Source organism: Mycteria americana, chromosome 13 (assembly GCF_035582795.1).
Source record: "Mycteria americana isolate JAX WOST 10 ecotype Jacksonville Zoo and Gardens chromosome 13, USCA_MyAme_1.0, whole genome shotgun sequence".
NCBI lineage: Eukaryota > Metazoa > Chordata > Aves > Ciconiiformes > Ciconiidae > Mycteria > Mycteria americana.
The window spans coordinates 9,630,628-9,648,463 of record NC_134377.1 but is presented as its reverse complement, the minus strand read 5'-3'; the positions used below and the strand labels follow the sequence as shown (position 1 = coordinate 9,648,463).

The 17,836-nt window shown below is 46.2% G+C and overlaps 2 protein-coding genes across 2 annotated transcripts in view; both read right to left on the bottom strand.

Annotated features, from left to right (window-relative positions):
• SVOP (SV2 related protein) overlaps positions 1-17,836 on the bottom strand; it is a 243,850-nt gene that overhangs the window by 81,343 nt on the left and 144,671 nt on the right. The gene's annotated exons all lie outside the window — the stretch shown is intronic.
• Positions 51-16,590, bottom strand: FOXN4 (forkhead box N4). The gene is made up of 10 exons (XM_075516295.1): positions 16,540-16,590; positions 15,329-15,414; positions 4,744-4,907; positions 3,762-3,877; positions 3,551-3,664; positions 3,271-3,398; positions 2,818-2,914; positions 2,523-2,730; positions 1,104-1,487; positions 51-491 (listed from the first exon to the last, which is right to left on the bottom strand). The coding sequence occupies exons 2-10, from the start codon at positions 15,409-15,411 to the stop codon at positions 241-243; spliced, it is 1,545 nt and encodes a 514-aa protein (XP_075372410.1). The 5' UTR covers positions 15,412-15,414; positions 16,540-16,590; the 3' UTR covers positions 51-240.

The following is a 17,836-nucleotide window of genomic DNA, read 5'->3' as shown; positions in this document are numbered from 1 at the left end:
CTTGAGAGCTCACCAGTCCTGCAACACAAGTGTCCGTGCCCCTTCCTCAGTCTTCCCACGGGTGAAAGTGGTTCTACTAGTAACAGTTCGCTTTATTTTGGCATCACATGCTGTGTCCCAGTAAACAGCCAACACGTTCCAAGTGTCTGCAGGAGGAGCTCTTTTATTGCTTTCAGGTCGCATTTTAATGGTTGGGAGAAACCGGCCCCTGCGCCAGAGGTCCATGGAACGGTGCAAAACTCAGAGCAGAGCGATGGGTTTGTTGCCTTGGGGGTTCATGTACTGAGCTGCCGCTACGTTGTCCAGTGTCGTGTAGGTGGTATAAAGGCCGGTGACCTGCAAGTCTGAGAAGGAGTGATCGCTGCCACCGGAGACAGGGGTGAGGCCAGGGGTGCCCAGGTCACAGTCTGAGAGGTGGAGCGGGGAGTTGCTGAAGGCACCCAGGGTATCAAGGCTGAAGCTGTCATCTTTCATTTCCTCCCATATGTTACCTTTAAAAGATTAAATTCTGGTCACATCAACACATCCAACCTGCCCGGGCACTGTGTCTAGGGGTCAGTCCATGCCTAAAGGGCTTTACCCGCTGCTTAGGACCAGTGCTGCTTGCAGATGGTACCGTGCAAAGGCAGTAAGAGTGCCTGTTCCCCCCAAATTCCCCTGGTTCCAGCAGGAGCGCAGACCTTTCCGGGCAGCATCTATCTACCATGCGCTAACCAGAAACCCAGGGGCCACACTAGGCATCGCCATGAGCCAGGGAAGTTCTTTTACAGAAAGGGAAAACCAAGGCACAAGTAGAGCTATGGTTTCCCATGGGCAGAGAGATGCGATGTCCCAGGTCCAGCTAGCTGGACATCCCTGCCTACATCTACTGCAGTGCCTGCTCTTGAACCATGAAGGCAGTTTGCTGTCCCATCTAGCACAGGGCAGAAACGCACTGAGGAAGGCCAGGGAAGTCACGCTGCAGAGGCCAGCACCCTGCACAAGTTTTTATCTCAGTTACATCCCACCCCAGAGCATCCTGCTGAGGACCCTGGTTATATATTCAGTGACTATGTAACCACATAAACCATGCCCTCCCCTACCCCAGCTTCCTTCTCCCATACCTTGCAATGCAAAATCCATAATGCTTGGGTCAAGAGCATCCACCTCGGTGTTCATGTCTGCTGTCATGTTCAGGAAGTCCGGAGGCGCGCGTCCCATGGGATGGTGGGGAAGAGGGCTGCGGCTCATGTCAGGCAGAGTATGGAGAGGAGGTGTTTGTGCAGGTGCTGGTGAGTCTGGGGCGATGCGAGCCTGGGTCTGGATCTGGTGATGCAGGGGGATGGACTGCAGCGAGAGCGTCATGATCGGCTGAGGCTGCAGCTGGGAGATGGAGATTCGGCCTTGGGCTGCTGCCATGTGGTTGAGGGTGGAGACCTCAGGCTCTGCCTGTTTGCTGGGCCGCCTGCAGTTCTCAGGTCTGTCAGTGATCAGCTTGTCTAGCTCCTCTGCACAAGCGATACCCATTCCCAAGGAAGGAAAGCGACAGTTTAACCCATTTGTTCAAGCAGGGCCTGGCCAAAGCATTTCACGAGTGAGCACAGCCACACGCTTTTGCCGGGAAACTGAGCAGGCAGTGTCTGTCACTGTATGAGATGCGGCACAGAAGGCGGGCTTTGACTGTGCAGAGAGCAAAGAAATGCCACCTACTTCCCTACCCTTAGCCCTTACCCTAGTTGACTTCCATGGTTACCCCTAACTGAGCTAAAGAAATGATCACACGAGACTTACACAGAGCAACCAAGCCACCACCGATGGCAGCTGGCCCACAGTCGCAGAACTAAGCATACTTAGTAGGTCTCCTGCTCATAGGGAAACCCTGAGTTCTGCTTGTATCTCAAATAAGGTTCATATAAGAGACTCCTGACAGTTTCAATGGCACTTTTGTTTTTAAGCAAAGGAGAATGTAATTTATCATTGATTGTATGTTACAGATTTTGCAGCAAAAAAACTCCAGTGGATTTTGCCAATATTGAGCTCCTGAAAGCTTCAAAAACATGTGTCTTTATAAATAAGAATGAGAAAGTCTTAGTAAAGGGAGAGTTTTGCAGAGGAGCAGGCAAAAAAATGCATTAAAATGCAACACTATAAATACTAACACTGGAGGCAGCATAACTCCTCAGAAGGCCTTGGATATGCTAGATAGGTTAGCGTGGGGGGAAAAGATGATCCGTTTTGAAGCTAGGGACCGATTTGCACTGAGGGCCTCCAAAAATAGCCTTCAGTTCAGTTACCTCCTCCTGCTGTAGTGTATCGCCCTGTCATACAACCTCAGGGCAGCAGCAATGACTTCATTCAGTGCAGAGCACGGGGTATTTCAGTCGAGCAGCTCAGAGGAGGAGGCCGTTGTAAGGCGTGAGATTCTGCACTAGCCAGCTCTGTTCCATATGACTTATTTCTTAAGATTCATGCATTCCTGGGCAAATAGCCGTTTTTCCCCTTTGCCCCTCATACACATAGCAGAAGTGTAATATAAGCCCTACCTGGGTTAGCCATGCTCCTGTGAATAGCAGCTAAGTCCTTCCGCTTCCACTTCTGCATCTCCTCTTCCATCTTGTCGATCTTGGCAGGATTGAGAGCCCACAGGCACCCTTTGCGAGAGGTGCCACTCATCTTGTTCTCCACCTTCTCAAAACATTTATTCAGAGACAGGTTGTGGCGCACAGAGTTCTTCCAGCCATCGGGGGCTGTCTGAAAGATGCAGGAGGATGTTAGTGAAATAAGCCCTGAACAAAGTATTTGTGATGTTCTACTTCCACCCTTCAGGTGCACACATACCCTGAAGTAGGGAAAGTGTTCCTTCATGAAGCTGTAGATCTCGCTCACTGGGAGACTGCCTGTTTTGCTGTTCTTCAGCGCCATTGCAATCAAGCAACTAGAGGACAGAGGAATACAGGAAATAACAGATTACGTATACTTAGCCATCATGCCTTCTTCTGGTCTAGCAACCTCGGACCCATCTCTTAAGACACAAACAGCTGGTTGATCATGGGATTACCATTCTCAAGTGCTCAGAAGTCACCCTGAGATCCTGAGAACCAACCCTTGTGCTGATGTCTAGGAACTAGTTTGCTCGTTCATTCCTGCTACCCCTCAGAGGCAGTTTCCACCGAACTCCTGGGAAGATGATGGGATTTTTGTTCCCTTTGAAAGGAATCAAACACTCTTGTGCTACCACACCTGCATCCCAATGCAGGCTGTAGGCAATACGCTATTCTGCTCTCTACTCACCTATATGAATAGATCGGCTTGGGGTAATGCTTTGGATGCAGTTCTTGGGCAGAGTGAGGAGCTAGGCGTGGCTGAGAATAGTGTGGCTGAGTCCCATAGGACGTGTTGTAGATTGCTGCTGGGTTACACTGTACGCAGAAGGAAAAGAAGGAAAATGTCGGGTGCAAAGTGTCCACAGGTATGTAAGTTTAGGGATATTTTATTGTTTTTCTTTTAAAAGAGTTCTAGATATGATCTTGGCAGCTACCTCGAGACACAGACAGCAAGCAAATAACAGTACCTGTTGTGTGTTCTGTGCTAGGGCAAACACTTGCTGTGAATGAGGAGGAGGAAAGAGTTGTTGCTGTGTTTGTAAACTAGGTGATGGCTGCCCACCTACAGCGTACTGGCTCATCTGCTGAGATAAAGACGGCAGACATGTCAGTCTTGAGATTACCAACATCTTTTCCTAAGAAGTGTTGCAATAGTAAGCCATCAAGGCCTGCTCTTACGTTTGCTCCGTGTGTTGAAATAGAATTCAGTCCCAGGATTCCCTGTGGCAAGCTGGCCTGGACATGAATCATTGCTCCAGGTGCTCCCGTCGAGTGCATATGGCTTGCTACAGGTCCTATTTTGGAGAAAGCAAAGGCAGTGAATGTTCGCACAAAAGTACATTTCAGAAAAGAGAGCTGGCATTTATTTTTAATAGACGCAGTTGAGCACAGCTAAGCTCTGGAGTGGATAATCACACCTCTCTCTGGCTTTCCATCCCAAAAGAACCCAGAGCATTTCACAAATTGCAAAGATGACATCAGCTGCTTCTAAAACTTGTTATGCAGGGAATGAAAGATGACAGCTGTTTAACAGTCCACAGTGGTGTTACCGACACAGTATCTTACAAAAGAAAAAAAAAACATATTCAGCACTATCTGTACTCCAGAAGGATTTCTGCTCTAAAGCAAGCAAGATGATATGCTGAGCTCTCTCAGCAGAATGCCTTAGGGAACGAGTGTGTTTACCTACAGGATGTTCACAAAGGAAAGAAAGGCGTTCAGTGAACATATGCTGTAAGTCTGTATGAAGCAAACAGGTATGGGGTAAATAAAATACTCTGGATTTTATCAATGTTGAAACAAACAAGAAAGACTAATTACCTAACTTCAAAGCTGTTGAAAACCTCTGAAATGCAAATCTTTAATAACTTGGCCCAAGTTCACCCAACAAGGCACCAGCAACTACACTGAGCAGAAAAGCCAACCAGATCCTACCATTTCTGTCATGACTGCTAGGGCTCTCTGCCTCTTGAAATGAAGGAAATGTATCAGCAAGAGTCTTATCAGAAGACAACAGGCTCCAGGTCTTCTGACAGGAAGCAAAATGTAATGCACTTAAAAGGAATCTACTGATAGGAAAGCTAGCCTGTGTGAGGGAAAAGAAAGGAGGCAGTAGGCCGTGGTGTTTAAAGAGCAGTTATTTAACATGCTAACAGTTTACCTGTCTGTTGTAGCACTGCATTCTGGGCACCAAGGCTAAAATCCATTCTTCCACTGGCCATCTGTTGTAACCGAGGAACATCAACAGATGTCAGCCACGACAAGGACTGTAAGTCACCAGGAAGGTCATCTTCACTCAGCTGGGAGGGGTCAGAAGCTAAGAGTCTGCAAAATAGCATGAAAGGTTAGCAGAGAGCGGAGATGCTGCTACACTGTCCCTGATTAGAGGGGAGATGACTGGGATGCCAAAGCTCACGTAGGTCAGCAGGGAAAACACATCAGGCTGGAATTCCGTTTGCAGAATTCAGATGCGACCTTTGGTTTCACAGCTGGCTGGTTACTGCTGCCCTTTACTTAAATCATGTGTTCCTTCGTACAATTTGAAACATTTTAGTGAGGAAAACTTCTTGTACAGTATTTGTAGGGGAAGAAGGCATAAGAACCTGGAAGAGAAACTGCCTAGAAACAAAACCAGAGCTGAGTCATGATTTTCACATTTGTCAGAAATCCGCACTCGTTTGGCCTTGATGTAGAAGAAACCTGTCAGGACTTTTAACCTGGCAATTTCGCATTAACCTTGAAATCCAGCGACCAGGCAGCCTTGGAAGAAGTTTCTGTGCCTAGCTCCTCAAGGACCTGTGTATTCTGCTGGCTTGAACACCTGGAGAGGGCTTTTCCCAGCCACTGCATCCCATCGGTGGGGACAGATCAGCAGAGAGTTGCTGCATAAACAAAACTTTACAGAATGAAGGGGTGATCTCTTCCATTCAGATACGTGAAGTTATTGGTACTTAACAAGGAACCATGAAGCATATGAAACAATGTTTTAGGCAGTTTTTGACATACTAAACGATCAGAATGAAAAGCTAGTGACCGAATGCACAATAACACCCAGCCTGCCTTTAGCTGACAAAACCGAGGCGTAACGATGACAGGCTGCTTTGGGTTTAAAGCTCCCTTTCTGATACATTCTGCATGCTCCATCCCACCTGTTTTATTTTGCTTCTGATAGAGTGTGTGGTACAAAACTGAAATATTGAAAGATATTTACAGTACTCAAAAAGTCCTGTGTGGTCAAAACTCCAATTAAAGTCAATAAAAGAACTATTGCAAATGAAGGGCTAAACTACTTTTACTTATGTTAAACAGTATTACAGAAGTCATGGATGTCTTGGGGAATAAAGTAGTAATTAGAACATGTCAGGAAGTTATCATTAGATACCCAGGGTAAATCCAAAGGGATTCAGGTCCAGGAAAACATCTTTCTCTTTCAGAAGAACATAGTTTAGTTGGATGTAGTTGTTTTTGCTTTCAAAACCAAGTCTTTAAAGAGCTCTCTCATAGATATGTTAAAGCCAGCTGCGTGGTACTAATGTGTGTTCATTGCCAAATGACGACGCAGAAGCCTTAAATAAATCTGGTCTCTTGCTGAAGCATCTTTTATGTTTTACATGATTCTAAATCAGCTTAAAAGAACAAGGCAGAACTCTAGTGCCTGGCTGCCCAGGAGCTTTCAGCTCCTCTATTCATGATTTCCAGAAACACATATCAAAGTTCTCTGAACTATTATCTGGGAGATCTTTAAAGCAGAATGTAATTTATTTGTTTGTAAAAAGATTTTGAAAAGAAGAAAAGGAAAAAAAAACCCAACACCTGACCAGGAGCCAAAAGCTCAAGTCCTGGCCAAAAAACATCCTCAAGTCTCTCTCCCAGCCTACCCTGTTTTCTTTCTCCTACTGTAGTTATAGTGCAATAATTAGCATTGCCATGGTTACCGCTGTTCAGTTATTTTGTGAGGCCTGGGACTTAAGTACATAAAAAGACTATCAGGTGACGGCTCTCCCGGCCCGGAGATTGGCTGGATTGGAAGTAAACAAGAGCATTAAATGATTTGAAAACTGGGCAGGCTCATGTCGTTTGCAACAGTTGGGCCCATTCATGGGAAGCCGATAACCCATTGTGCCGCCAACAACTGCTGCCCGGTGGCACGTGGCCTCGATTGTTTTTGAGATTCTTGCTTAATTGTTTTTTCCCCCCCTCCTCCTTTTTACAAACTTCACATTAATCTGGCTGAATGACAGCCGACACACAACACACATCCACATGCCATCTGGCACCCCGGTCCCTGCCAGTCCTCCCAGACAAGTCAGCTCCTTCAACAAATAACGGGGTCAGATGGGCGGCGAGGGTCAGCACCCACTGCACACGCCTCCTGTCAGGCAATGAATCCGCCACATGCCCTCGCCGCTCCTCCGCATGGGACGAGCATCTCCGCACCGGAGGACCGCGGGAGTCACGGTGGTGCTCAGCAGCCTTCCCGGCTTTAGCTTTTCAGGAAACAAAGGCCTCTGCTTCACACTCACCCTAGGTGCACTCATCCTGGTGCTCTTTCTAGACGTGGGAATGACTGGCGATACCCTGGGCACAGTTGGATGCCATCAGAGGCTTGAACTACAACTCTCTTACTTGCCACTTAGCATCGCGCAGCGTCCCCCTCTCAGCACCCTCGTGATGCAGACCCACGCGGCTCTCTCCTCTCGCACTAACACTGTGGATCCAAATGGGGGCAAGGAAGGTGACTGAACTTTTAAGTTGATAGAACAGTCATTAGGCTCTATTTTAAACAGATATGAAGATGCAATAATATATAATAACCAGACAAGCGTGCGAGCCAGCTCTTTTTCCAAGACAAAGATGTTTCCCTCCCCTCCCCATTCTAGCACAGCATGGCTGTTTGAATTTGAGTTTACAGTTCTTTTAAAATCTCCTCTGGTTGTTCACTTATACTTTTTTTTTTTTAATGGATTTGTTAGTTGTCAGAATAACTGTTTTCATTAATAACGGGGAAAAAAGTATATTTAATCAGAATGAAATATTTCACATCTAAGGATTATTCTTCAGGTTGTCTTCAAAAGCAATGTTGAAATTTCATATGTCTTAAAGAAGGTGAAACTGCTTAAAGCATGCCCATCGCTGTCTGACTAAGGTGTTTGAAATGCCCAGATATATTCTGCAGCATAAAACCAGCTTATCTCCTAGTACACAGGCTCAATGTGTGTCCTGCTTTTAGCGAAAAAATGCTAATCTAACTGCCTCTGGAAAGAGAGCTATGCACAGTAATACCTAACATTTTAATCTCACAGGGTTCAGTCTTTCTGACCTGAAAAATTGCCTGTGCCAAGGCAACTAGAAATATGTAAGTACGTACTGTAGTACCGTGTGTACTTTGATTCTGTTCCTCTCCACCACCCTTTTCATCTCACGTTTGAGGGTAAACTTCAGAGTCAGAGACCCTGTCTTTAGATGGGTGTTCACAGCCCCTGGCACAATGGGGCACTGTAGTAAAAGCAGCCATTTCCTTTCAATGCATGTAAATGAGATAAATAGTGATACGCTATAATTAATGCACGCTACTGAAAATGTCCCCAGCTGCACATTACCCAGGGCTGTCTGGTATATATGCTGAACTACTAGACCCCTATGAAGAAAAGGTTACAGTCACACCAAATGTGTTGCAAACATGATATTATTTTTAAAGGTGTGGTGAAATTATGCAACTGCATTTTTACCCCTCTCCTTTCAAATCTCTGCAGGAAAACACCCTTCTGTTTCGATGCGTTTCTGTCCTAGAAAGGCACCTGCATTAGTAAGAATCCACATGATGCTGAGGATTTAAGCCCCAGTTCTCCTCTATGTGTCAGAGGATGCCGCCTTCCTGTGAAAAGTGCCCTGAGAGCTATGATAGGTATGACAGAGAAATTCTCGGTGGTAGCGTTAGTCTTTGCTATCTGCTCTATCATGCACTGCCCAAAATATTTATCTAATCGGGGCAATAGGTCTTGGCCACCAGCCAGCCCACACAAAGTTTACTTTTCCGGAATCAGGAAAAATACCCCTTGCAATGAAACCCCTTTCCAGATCTCCCGATACTGAGCTCCAGACCTTCCTGCCTGCAGTCACAGAGAAATTGGACTCCTGCATCGGTTGCACATCTGACAAAGCTCACTAGGGCGAAATCATTGCTTAGAGGTATCTAAAGATACCTCTACTTTTTTTCCCCTCCTGCTGGCACAACAGCTAGCTAGATGGAATTAAATTCATTCCTGGCATAACCTTGCGGGAATCTGCAACTAACATCAGAGTTTAATTTGAATCTATATTCATAGATCTAACTTCACCATCTTTCCTCACATTGAGCTGTTCTAATGAGCTGGGTCTAAGGTAGTTCATCACCACAGAAACCGCTGTCAAGGTGAACTATCCACTTCTACATTTGCAAACGCCATAATATGATCAACTTGTCACTGGAGACTATAGGGACAGTCTCTGCAACAGCATCATAGAATAGTCTGCCAAACAAGTTTGTTAAGACTAAAGAAAAGCTCAGCAACGACAAGCATACCTTAAGATATTTTCTCTCCAGATAGTTTAGCCAATAACTGGGTGTTTCAGTTTATGATACGGTGCGCAGAGTTACATATTTCTGTGCATATTGCACCGTTCACACTTCAGAGGACTCTGCTTGCTAGTTTGCTCTGGAGTCTGTCCCTAAAAGGTACAAAGCACTCAAACTGGTTGACGTTGTAGGGCAAATCTAATGCTACAGGTTCTCTCAAAGGGATTAGTGCGTGGTGGCAACTCATCATCACCTCCGTTCTAAACAAAGACCAAAACGTTGCGGTTGCATTTGGCATATTCAACTTCAGCCATAGTTTTAAGATGTCTCTCACTCAGTGGACAATTTTTATTACCATTGCCAGCACTAACATCTGAGCTTTTTGCCTATGCTTAAGTAATACAACTGTTCAACAAGCAGGAGCAATCAGGGATGATGACAGATTCTTAATTAGCTGTTTGCAATGGTTTATCCAGTGTGAGTGACAACTGAACAGGAAGAGTCCTAAGAAAACCTCTTCTTGAAGTGGTGATGAGAAACTGTTTTCTTTTGTCTGGATTACGTAATATCCTCAGAACAAGCGCGGCGACTTCTCATATGTAAAACAACACAAGGAAAATATTTATGTTTTGTGACTCTTCGGCTGTCTCCATGGTGAGAAGTATTCACCGTTTCATTGAAGGGGTCAACCTCACTGTCTCCTTTTTCTCCTCACTCCTTCTCTGCTCCATCCCTCTATGCACTTCTCTTCCCATCTTGCTCCCTTGCAGGTGCTTTTTCCCGCACTAGGTTCTGTTTTCCACATTCACAACCACCTGCCTCTCTCCTCCCTGTTTCTGCAGCAGCTCCTCTCCTGCTTCAGCCAGCAGCTCTCACTGCTGCTTTCGGTCTGCGATTCCTCTTTGCCTCTTGAAGGCACACCACCCATCCAGTCCCAAACCACCAGCCCACCTTTCTTCTCCCTGTCTTCAAGTTCTTTTGAGTAATTTCTGGCCTTGCTGGAAATAAGAACAGAACTTAAGCAGCTTTCCAGGGACAACCAGAAAGTCCCTCCTCAGCTACAGCTCAAGAAACTTTAGCTTATAGGAACCAAAACTGGTGAGGAAAAAGCAAATAACATGATTACCCTGTCAGGTGTTGCGGTTCTCCTTTTCTTACACCATGGTTCAGAAGAGAAGATGATTCTCCAAAAACCTTCTGCAAAGGTACTTAGCACTAACAGAACAGGCTATAGATGTGCTCCTGGAGACTTTTATACATTTCAGCTCCCAGTTTCACAATGCCTCATTACACCATTTTGGTACGGGATGAAGGGAGACTGAATTACAAGTGACCTACGTGATTTGCTTAAGCCTAAGAGGAAGTTAAAGTTAGCAGCAATGTCAGCACTGACCTCCCAGCCACCCGCTCCCTGCTGTGCTTTACCCCCATAACCATCCCCAGATTCGGATTTGCCAAATGCAGCCAGTATCTGACTCTGCAATCTGTTTTGTTAAAAAAACAACAACAACAACAACAACCAAAAAAACCCAACCAACCAACCAAAAAAAAAAACAACCAAACAACCAAACCTGTGACTAATGTCAAAATAAGCTTCTCCTCGATGCAAAAATGTGTTGAAGTACCAGGCACTACAGGAATGTTTTCTATTAAAACAAGGAGCATTGTCTGTCTGGGAAGCTATTTTTTCCTTTAATATTGCTTCAGCTGCTGTCTATTAGCACTGAACTGATCTACCTGCCTGGGATCTTGTGTAGTTATTTACTCCAGTGTAAAGGGAATATAAAATATACTACCCTTTGGTTTGCACTGTTGTAAGAACCCGTCTCAGTTGCATTACTTGCTGCTGCAGTCATGCAGCAATTGTGCTTTCTGCATGTATGAGATTTTTAAAATGGGTAAAATATGTGCCATGAGCATCTGAGATCTCACAGGAATGCCGAAAAAGTCCAAATTCCTTTTCTGTTTCCTTGGTTTGAACAGGAGGTCAAGCACTGTTTATGAGGTAAGATATGAACTCCGTTCTGGTTTCACTGGAGGCAGATGAGCCTGAGAAGCCTGCAAGATATTGCCTGGGTACAAACCAGTCCTTCCCATCTTTGCCTGTAACTGCAAGACAATTTGAGGAGCAAGGGCCACAATTTTTTATTAATACCAATTCGCACATTTCAGGAATTGCATAGGAAACAGTTGAGCTAATCCACTTAAATCAATCCACAGTGGCCTGAGTTTGACTGATTCCTAGGAGGTTTCTCACATTTTTTTTGAAAGAATGAAGCAACTACTGTGATTAAATTCCTCCGACACATCAAGTCATTATCTCACTCCCTGTCAGACACACATGGTGTCGAGGGAATGGACACTGACATTTTCTTCAGGAACAATTACGGTTTCGTTAGTTATGCATTTGTAACCTTTTGTCTGCAGAAATTTCCTTCATGCAAACTCCCAGACTCCATCCATCCTCAGTGGTGACAGTCAGGAGTCCGGAGCTGTAGCTTGCTCTCCAGAAACCAAAGTGCAAAACCAGATATGAGACTACCACTTAGGAGAGCTAAAATGTACTGTGTGTCATAAAGATAAAGACTTTTCACCTTTTTCACCGCTGTAATGCAGTCATGTCCAGAATGTATGGAATACAGTGGTTGCGCGTTTATGTGTCTATGCTTCTTAATATGATTTTACGCTAAACTATGCTAGCATAAAGTAATTATTACAACAAAAGTTTAATCAGACTAGCTAATGAGCTAATGAATATAGATCAATTTTTAAAGAACCAAAGGGACAATTAAAATGGGGTGAAGGAGGATATAGTCTACCAATATGTTGAATGATTAATGATTGAGTAACAACTTTTGATCAAAAAGATATCTATTTAAAACTGCATTCCTGTTTAACATGTATAGAAAACACATTGCAAGGCCTTCAAAATACCACATAAGGCTTCTATCAACTGGAAATATATAGCAATATAAAAAAATAGGAACATGGTCCTTACACAAAATATTGAGCTGCAAAACATGAAGTTAATTTATGTTGTTGATCTAGGGTTAGCTTTACCTCTTAAGTAATGTTATTTCTTCAAATAGAATTATACATTTTAATTATTTCTTTCAAAATGTAGATGCCACATTGTTACCTAGATGATTTGATTCCTTAAATTTGGATTTTCACATATTCCAAATAATCCATAGCAAGTTACTCTTTGTCTCCCTTCTAATGGCCTGTTTTTCATGTAATGATTTGTTATATGATATGTAATAAAGCACACATAAGTGTACCTAGTTTGGGAATGGTATAGTCCCTGATAAAAATAGGCATGCTGCTGCATTTAAAAACCAAATGTTGAATTAGGATAATATTGAGCCTTCTTTGGGAGAGAACTTACAGGTCTGTAAGGGTTTTTGCAGTCTTAGTCCAGGCCCACCTTGGCCTCACATCTGCCTCCCTGGGGCTTCTGTTGCTCAAGCTCTGCATATGAAATCTCATTCTGCACTTGTGTACATCACAGTAGGTCTTTTACCTCTCTTGCACTGATTAGGTATGTTAAATCAAATTGGACTGCAAAAAGATAGGTTGCAGATTTCAATTTAAAATATTGCTTGAAGACCACAGCGTTCATGAGCTGAAGAACCTTGTTTCTCAGAGACCAGCTCCAAGCCCACTGAAGACCGTGGGAGCTCTCCACTAATTTAGCAGCCTTTGAGTTGGCTCCTATAATTTACATAGCTCTGTGTTGAAATAACCAGAAGCGCGCCACTGCATACTAAATTTGTAGTCTGCCTATTGCTTTGATTTAAACATCAAAATATTTACACTAAAACATGTTAGATTATTAAATATAATTAACAAGAATAAAGTGTTAAGGGTTAAAAAATCCCAGTGTGTTACAATTCTCTACTTTTATTCCCTGCAATGTAAAATGAAATCATTAGAAATTTTTGTCACTGCTACAATTATGAAAATACTGAAGGTAGCGGTATTTTCTCTGGGACACTAAGAGAGGCATCTACTAATATGAAGTATTACTTTGCACTGGTAGCCAGGCAGTGACAGCACCATAAAAACACAGGCATCGGAGAAGATATGATGACCTTTAATCATTCCTGGACAGTAGGATGTTTTACATCCCACAGCTGCATTGGTGGAAGAGATATTTGTCTAAAATCATTTTACTATGGTGCAAGTAGTCCCTGGAATTTGCATTCATCACTACTCTATGTGCTACATCAAATTTACTATAGATGCTTTGAATCCACAGAATTCAAAGATCTGCTAAAATCAGGGATTTTTTTTCCTCGTCCATTTAAAAAAAATAAAAGAAAAAATCCCGTAGTTTCAAACTGTAAGTATAAGCTGCATGAAAACTCATCGGTATTTGCTGATTTGCTCCCCTGCTTACACGTCCACGCACTCCCTCCCTTTTCAGTGTTTCCTCCTGCACACTCGCAGGAAAGCCTGGTCTCCTCCAAGTCCAACTGTCCCATTGAAAGATTCCAAGTGAGACAGAAGAGTATTCTCAGCACAGCCCCAGCCTCCCACTCACTAATTGGAGGCCATTCCCCATTTTGTGGAGCCTTGATGCTCCCCCATGGAGAACTCGGGACTGTGGGTTCCAGTCTTGGACTGTGGTGACAGCAGGAGAGTAAACAGAGCTGATAGAATTTGACAGGTCTATTCTTTTCTTAAAATCATTCAGTCTAAAAGATTTTCTTTTACATAATCCAAAGTGTTTTCTCATGAAGTAGGACAAATACTGCTCTGCAGTTTTTGGTGCAGTTCAGATTTTATGCATTTTTATCAGAATTTGACACTATTAAATGAGGTCATATAATTCATTTTAAAGCTGCATTAAAAGAAATCACAAGTGGGTTAAAAACTTTAGAGAACTGGGATCTTTGAGTTCAAAATGTTTAACAGAGAATTGAAAGTAGTTTTAAAAAGCAGCTGACTTCTGAATAAAAGAAGAAAGTCTTACAATTCCTTTACTGGCAGCAAGATAAATCCTATCTTTCTCAAAAAAGAGTGTTTTTCTGCAGCTATGAGTTAAAGAATAGTTCTCTCCATAAAAAGGGTCTTTGTTAAGGTGGTGTGTTCTTCAGGGCACAGAAGATACAGACTTAAATACAAGTACCCAGAAGTCTCTCTCATACACACCCTTCATTAAATACTGAATAATTCCTTTACAAATATTTACATAGCCAACAAAAATGCCTAGAGCAAACAGTGCTTTAATAAACAGCAAAACAGAGTTCCACAAACCTTTTTCCACAGTGGCTTCAGAGCGTATAACAAATCACTTGTTGAGCTGCAAGAGGCTGCAGTGCAGTGTTTGCATTTCGAATAGAGAGAGGCCGATAGAAGAATACCTGCGGCTGACCACTTTTACCCATAGAAATGGGTGAAAACACCCTCAGGCTGGGAGGAAGGCGATAGTCTCTCGCTCCTCATTTTAGAACAAGAAATTTTTTTTTTTTTACTGTGAGAACTGGATCGTGTTCTGTTATTCTGTATTTCTTGGAACTTTTCATCATGTGACAAGATGTAACCTAACTTAACCCAGTGCACTGTAATTCATGCAGAACTATCCCGTGACTTCTAACAATACTTTTAAATGATAAATCGACGCATAGTGGTATACGTAAATTATTGAAGGCTGTTGACAAATCCAGGTTTGTTCCTACTGATATTAGAAGATCTTTGACAGAAGTCAGTGCTTTGGAGTACAACATAAGTGCTTGTTTTAACGAAAAGCTCTTCTAGTGTCTATTGCACTTGATTTAGTCTCTCCATGACTGCTTCTTAACAATGCAAAATGTGATCTGAAAGGGAACTTTTAAATAATTATTATTTAACAAGAATGTCCTTCTCTGGCAGCACTCATACAGTAGAGAGAGTTTACTAGGTCAACCCAAGGCTTTGAAAGTGTGTTTATCAAACAAAGCTTCGTATCAAAATACTTTAAACAGGAATGCTTCTAAATAAGTAATGCATTGTAACCAGTCACCAGCTTAGAAATCTTATTTAAAGCGGAGAAATAATGCAGTTAACTTTAAAAAAAAAAAAAAAAAAGAAGGATTTCTATATGCTAAGGGATTTTTTTTTTTTTTTAGGAAATAATGAGCAAACAACTTCAGCCAGCAGGCTGTGACAGCACAGTGCATACTTTCGAAATCGATAAACGCCTCACCTGTACTCCTGTGAAGGGTGGAGATTTTGCCCTGAATTCCTAATGATTCCTGACATTATGGACGGGATATCACTTTCTATCATCTCCTTGGCAAAAGACAAGAAAACAGAAAGAAGCCGTTCAGGCAGGAGTAGCTATCCAGCACTTCAGCAGCGGGCAGGAGACAACAAAAACCCAACTGAAACCCAGAACTATAGGAAAGTAACGCCCAACTTATATTACCTTTACCTCCAGGTGCACTGGTTTTATTTGGGCCAGGCAATGGGGTAAAATGTTTTACGGGGGCACCAAAAAAAAAGCTCAGAATGGGAACCTTGCCCCTGATGGAGGGAGCATCTATCAACGGCGGGCACGGCAGGGCAGTTGGGATGTCAGGAGACTCTCAGTACCGGGAGCACCGGAGTCAGCCCGGGAACACTCCCGTCTCGGGGCTGCTCTTCAATTGCCATGAAAGCACCCGCGTAGCATTTAGGAAAAGCAAGCTGCGGCAGCGTGCAGTGGTCTCAGTGCGCTCGGGCTGCCCCCAGGAAGAGGGGAGCCCGGGGGAGCCCAGCCCCGCTGCCCGCGGAGCTGCCCGAGGGCGCTCCCGAGCCCTCCGCGGCGGCGGCCCGGCAGCCGGCCGGCAGCGAAGGAGGATCCCCGCGGCCCGCCGCCCCGACACCCCGCACCCCGGCCTGCCCGCACCTCCCGGCCGAGCGCTGCTTGCTCCTTCCACAAACCTGGCGGGCCGGGGCCCGGAGGCCCGGCCGGAGCTCCGCGGCTGCGGCCCGGCGCGGCGGGGTCTCCCTCTGAGGAGAGGGGGCTGGAGCTGGCCCCGAGGGGGTTGGAGCCGGCGGCGGCGGCTCGGACCGCGGCGAGTCGGCGGCGGGGCCGGGCTCCAGCCCGTTTTTAAATTTCCCTCTCAGGAGCTGTCCAGCCTGGAGCATGCGCGGCCGGGGGCCGCCCGCAGGGTCAGGGCCGGGGCAGGGCCGGGGGAGCGCGGCGTTTCCCGGCAGCCGCCGCAGCGCTGCGCGCCCCCCGCGTCCCCCCAGGCCCGCCCCGCCAGCGCCCGCGCCCGGGGGACCTGGCCATGGGGAGGGCGGACGGGCTGGGCAGGGGAATTAAAAAAAAAAAAAAAAAAAAGAACAAAAAAAAACCGGGGGAAAAAAAAAACCAACCCAACTTCTTGCAACTTTCCAGAGGCGCCGAGAGGAAGGGGGAGGGGGACCCACCCAGCGCGTTCAAACGGGCACCGGCGGTTTGAGCGGGGGGGAATAACTGTGTGAAGGGGAGTGAGGCGGGGGCCGCCCTGGGGACCGCCGCGGTCCCGGTCGAGAGCCGCCCGCCCGCCGGAGCTGGGGCAGCGCCGCGGCGGGAGCTTTGCGCCGGTCCCCGCTCGAAGGCCGGTGCCCGCAGACCCCGCTGCCCCGCTCGGCCTCGGCGGGAAGGGGTGGGGAGGCAGCGCCTGGGTCCGCCTCTCACCGCCCGCCGCCGGCGCTCGCCTTCCCCGCCGCTGGGCCCGCCGTGCCTGGGACCGGCCTCCACCCCCTGCCCCTCCGCGGGAAGGTGCCCGGGAGCGGCCGGCAGCCCTCCCTCAGGCGGGCCCGGAGGCGGGCCTGGCGGCGGGCAGCGCCCCGCGCCCGGGAAGGGAGCCGGGGCAGCCCCCGGCGGACGCGGGGAGGCGCCGTGTCCCCCGTCCCGCCGCCTCCGCAGCGGTGAGCGGCCGCCGCGCTGGGGCGGGAGGAAAGCGGCCCAGCGCTGGTTGCCGGGGGGGAGAAGATGGCTTCCCGGGCGGGGAGCGGGGACCTGCCCCCATGGAGAGGGGACGGCTCGCCCCAGGGGCCTGCAGCCGGGGAGGCGAGAGGGGCCTTCCCCGTTGCGGGGTGGGCAGGGGCTGAGGGGAAGCGCTCCTCTCCCTGGCAGGGCGGGAAGGCGCCCTTGGAGCTCCCTGCTGTCGAGGGGGACTGAGGGTGGTGGGGCTGGGGGTGCCAGGAGGGCTCTGGGGAGGCTGGAGACCAGGCCGCAGGGTGCCTGGTAGGCGTAGGCACCTTTATTTAGCTAAGTTAATACATAAAAAGTAAATAGGAAATAGAAGAATTAATTCTGACAGATAAACTTTTACTTCCTCTTTCACCAGAGGCTTGTTAAGTGCAGCGCACCCATCAGATAGTGAAGTCTGACAGTAAAGGCGTGAGGTTAGGACAGCGTTACTTCCACATACCAGAGAGATGGAGTGAAACGGCTGAACCAAGGTCAAACCCCATGTCAGCGGAGGGACAGCCCCAGAAACTATTGGCCTGGACTCGCTGTGTCTTGTCTTGAGACCAGAATTTTCTTCCTGTAAGCCCATCACCAAAACAGGTGCCAACCTTACTTGTCATGAAAGGTGGCCTTTATGTAGAAGCAGTTTGAAATCAGTGATGAAACCAGGTCATTTGGACTCTGCATAAAGCATAAATGTGGAAATACTTTAAATATACTTGCAGAATGAAAACCCAGAAGATCTCGAGAAATTTATTTCCTTGTGCT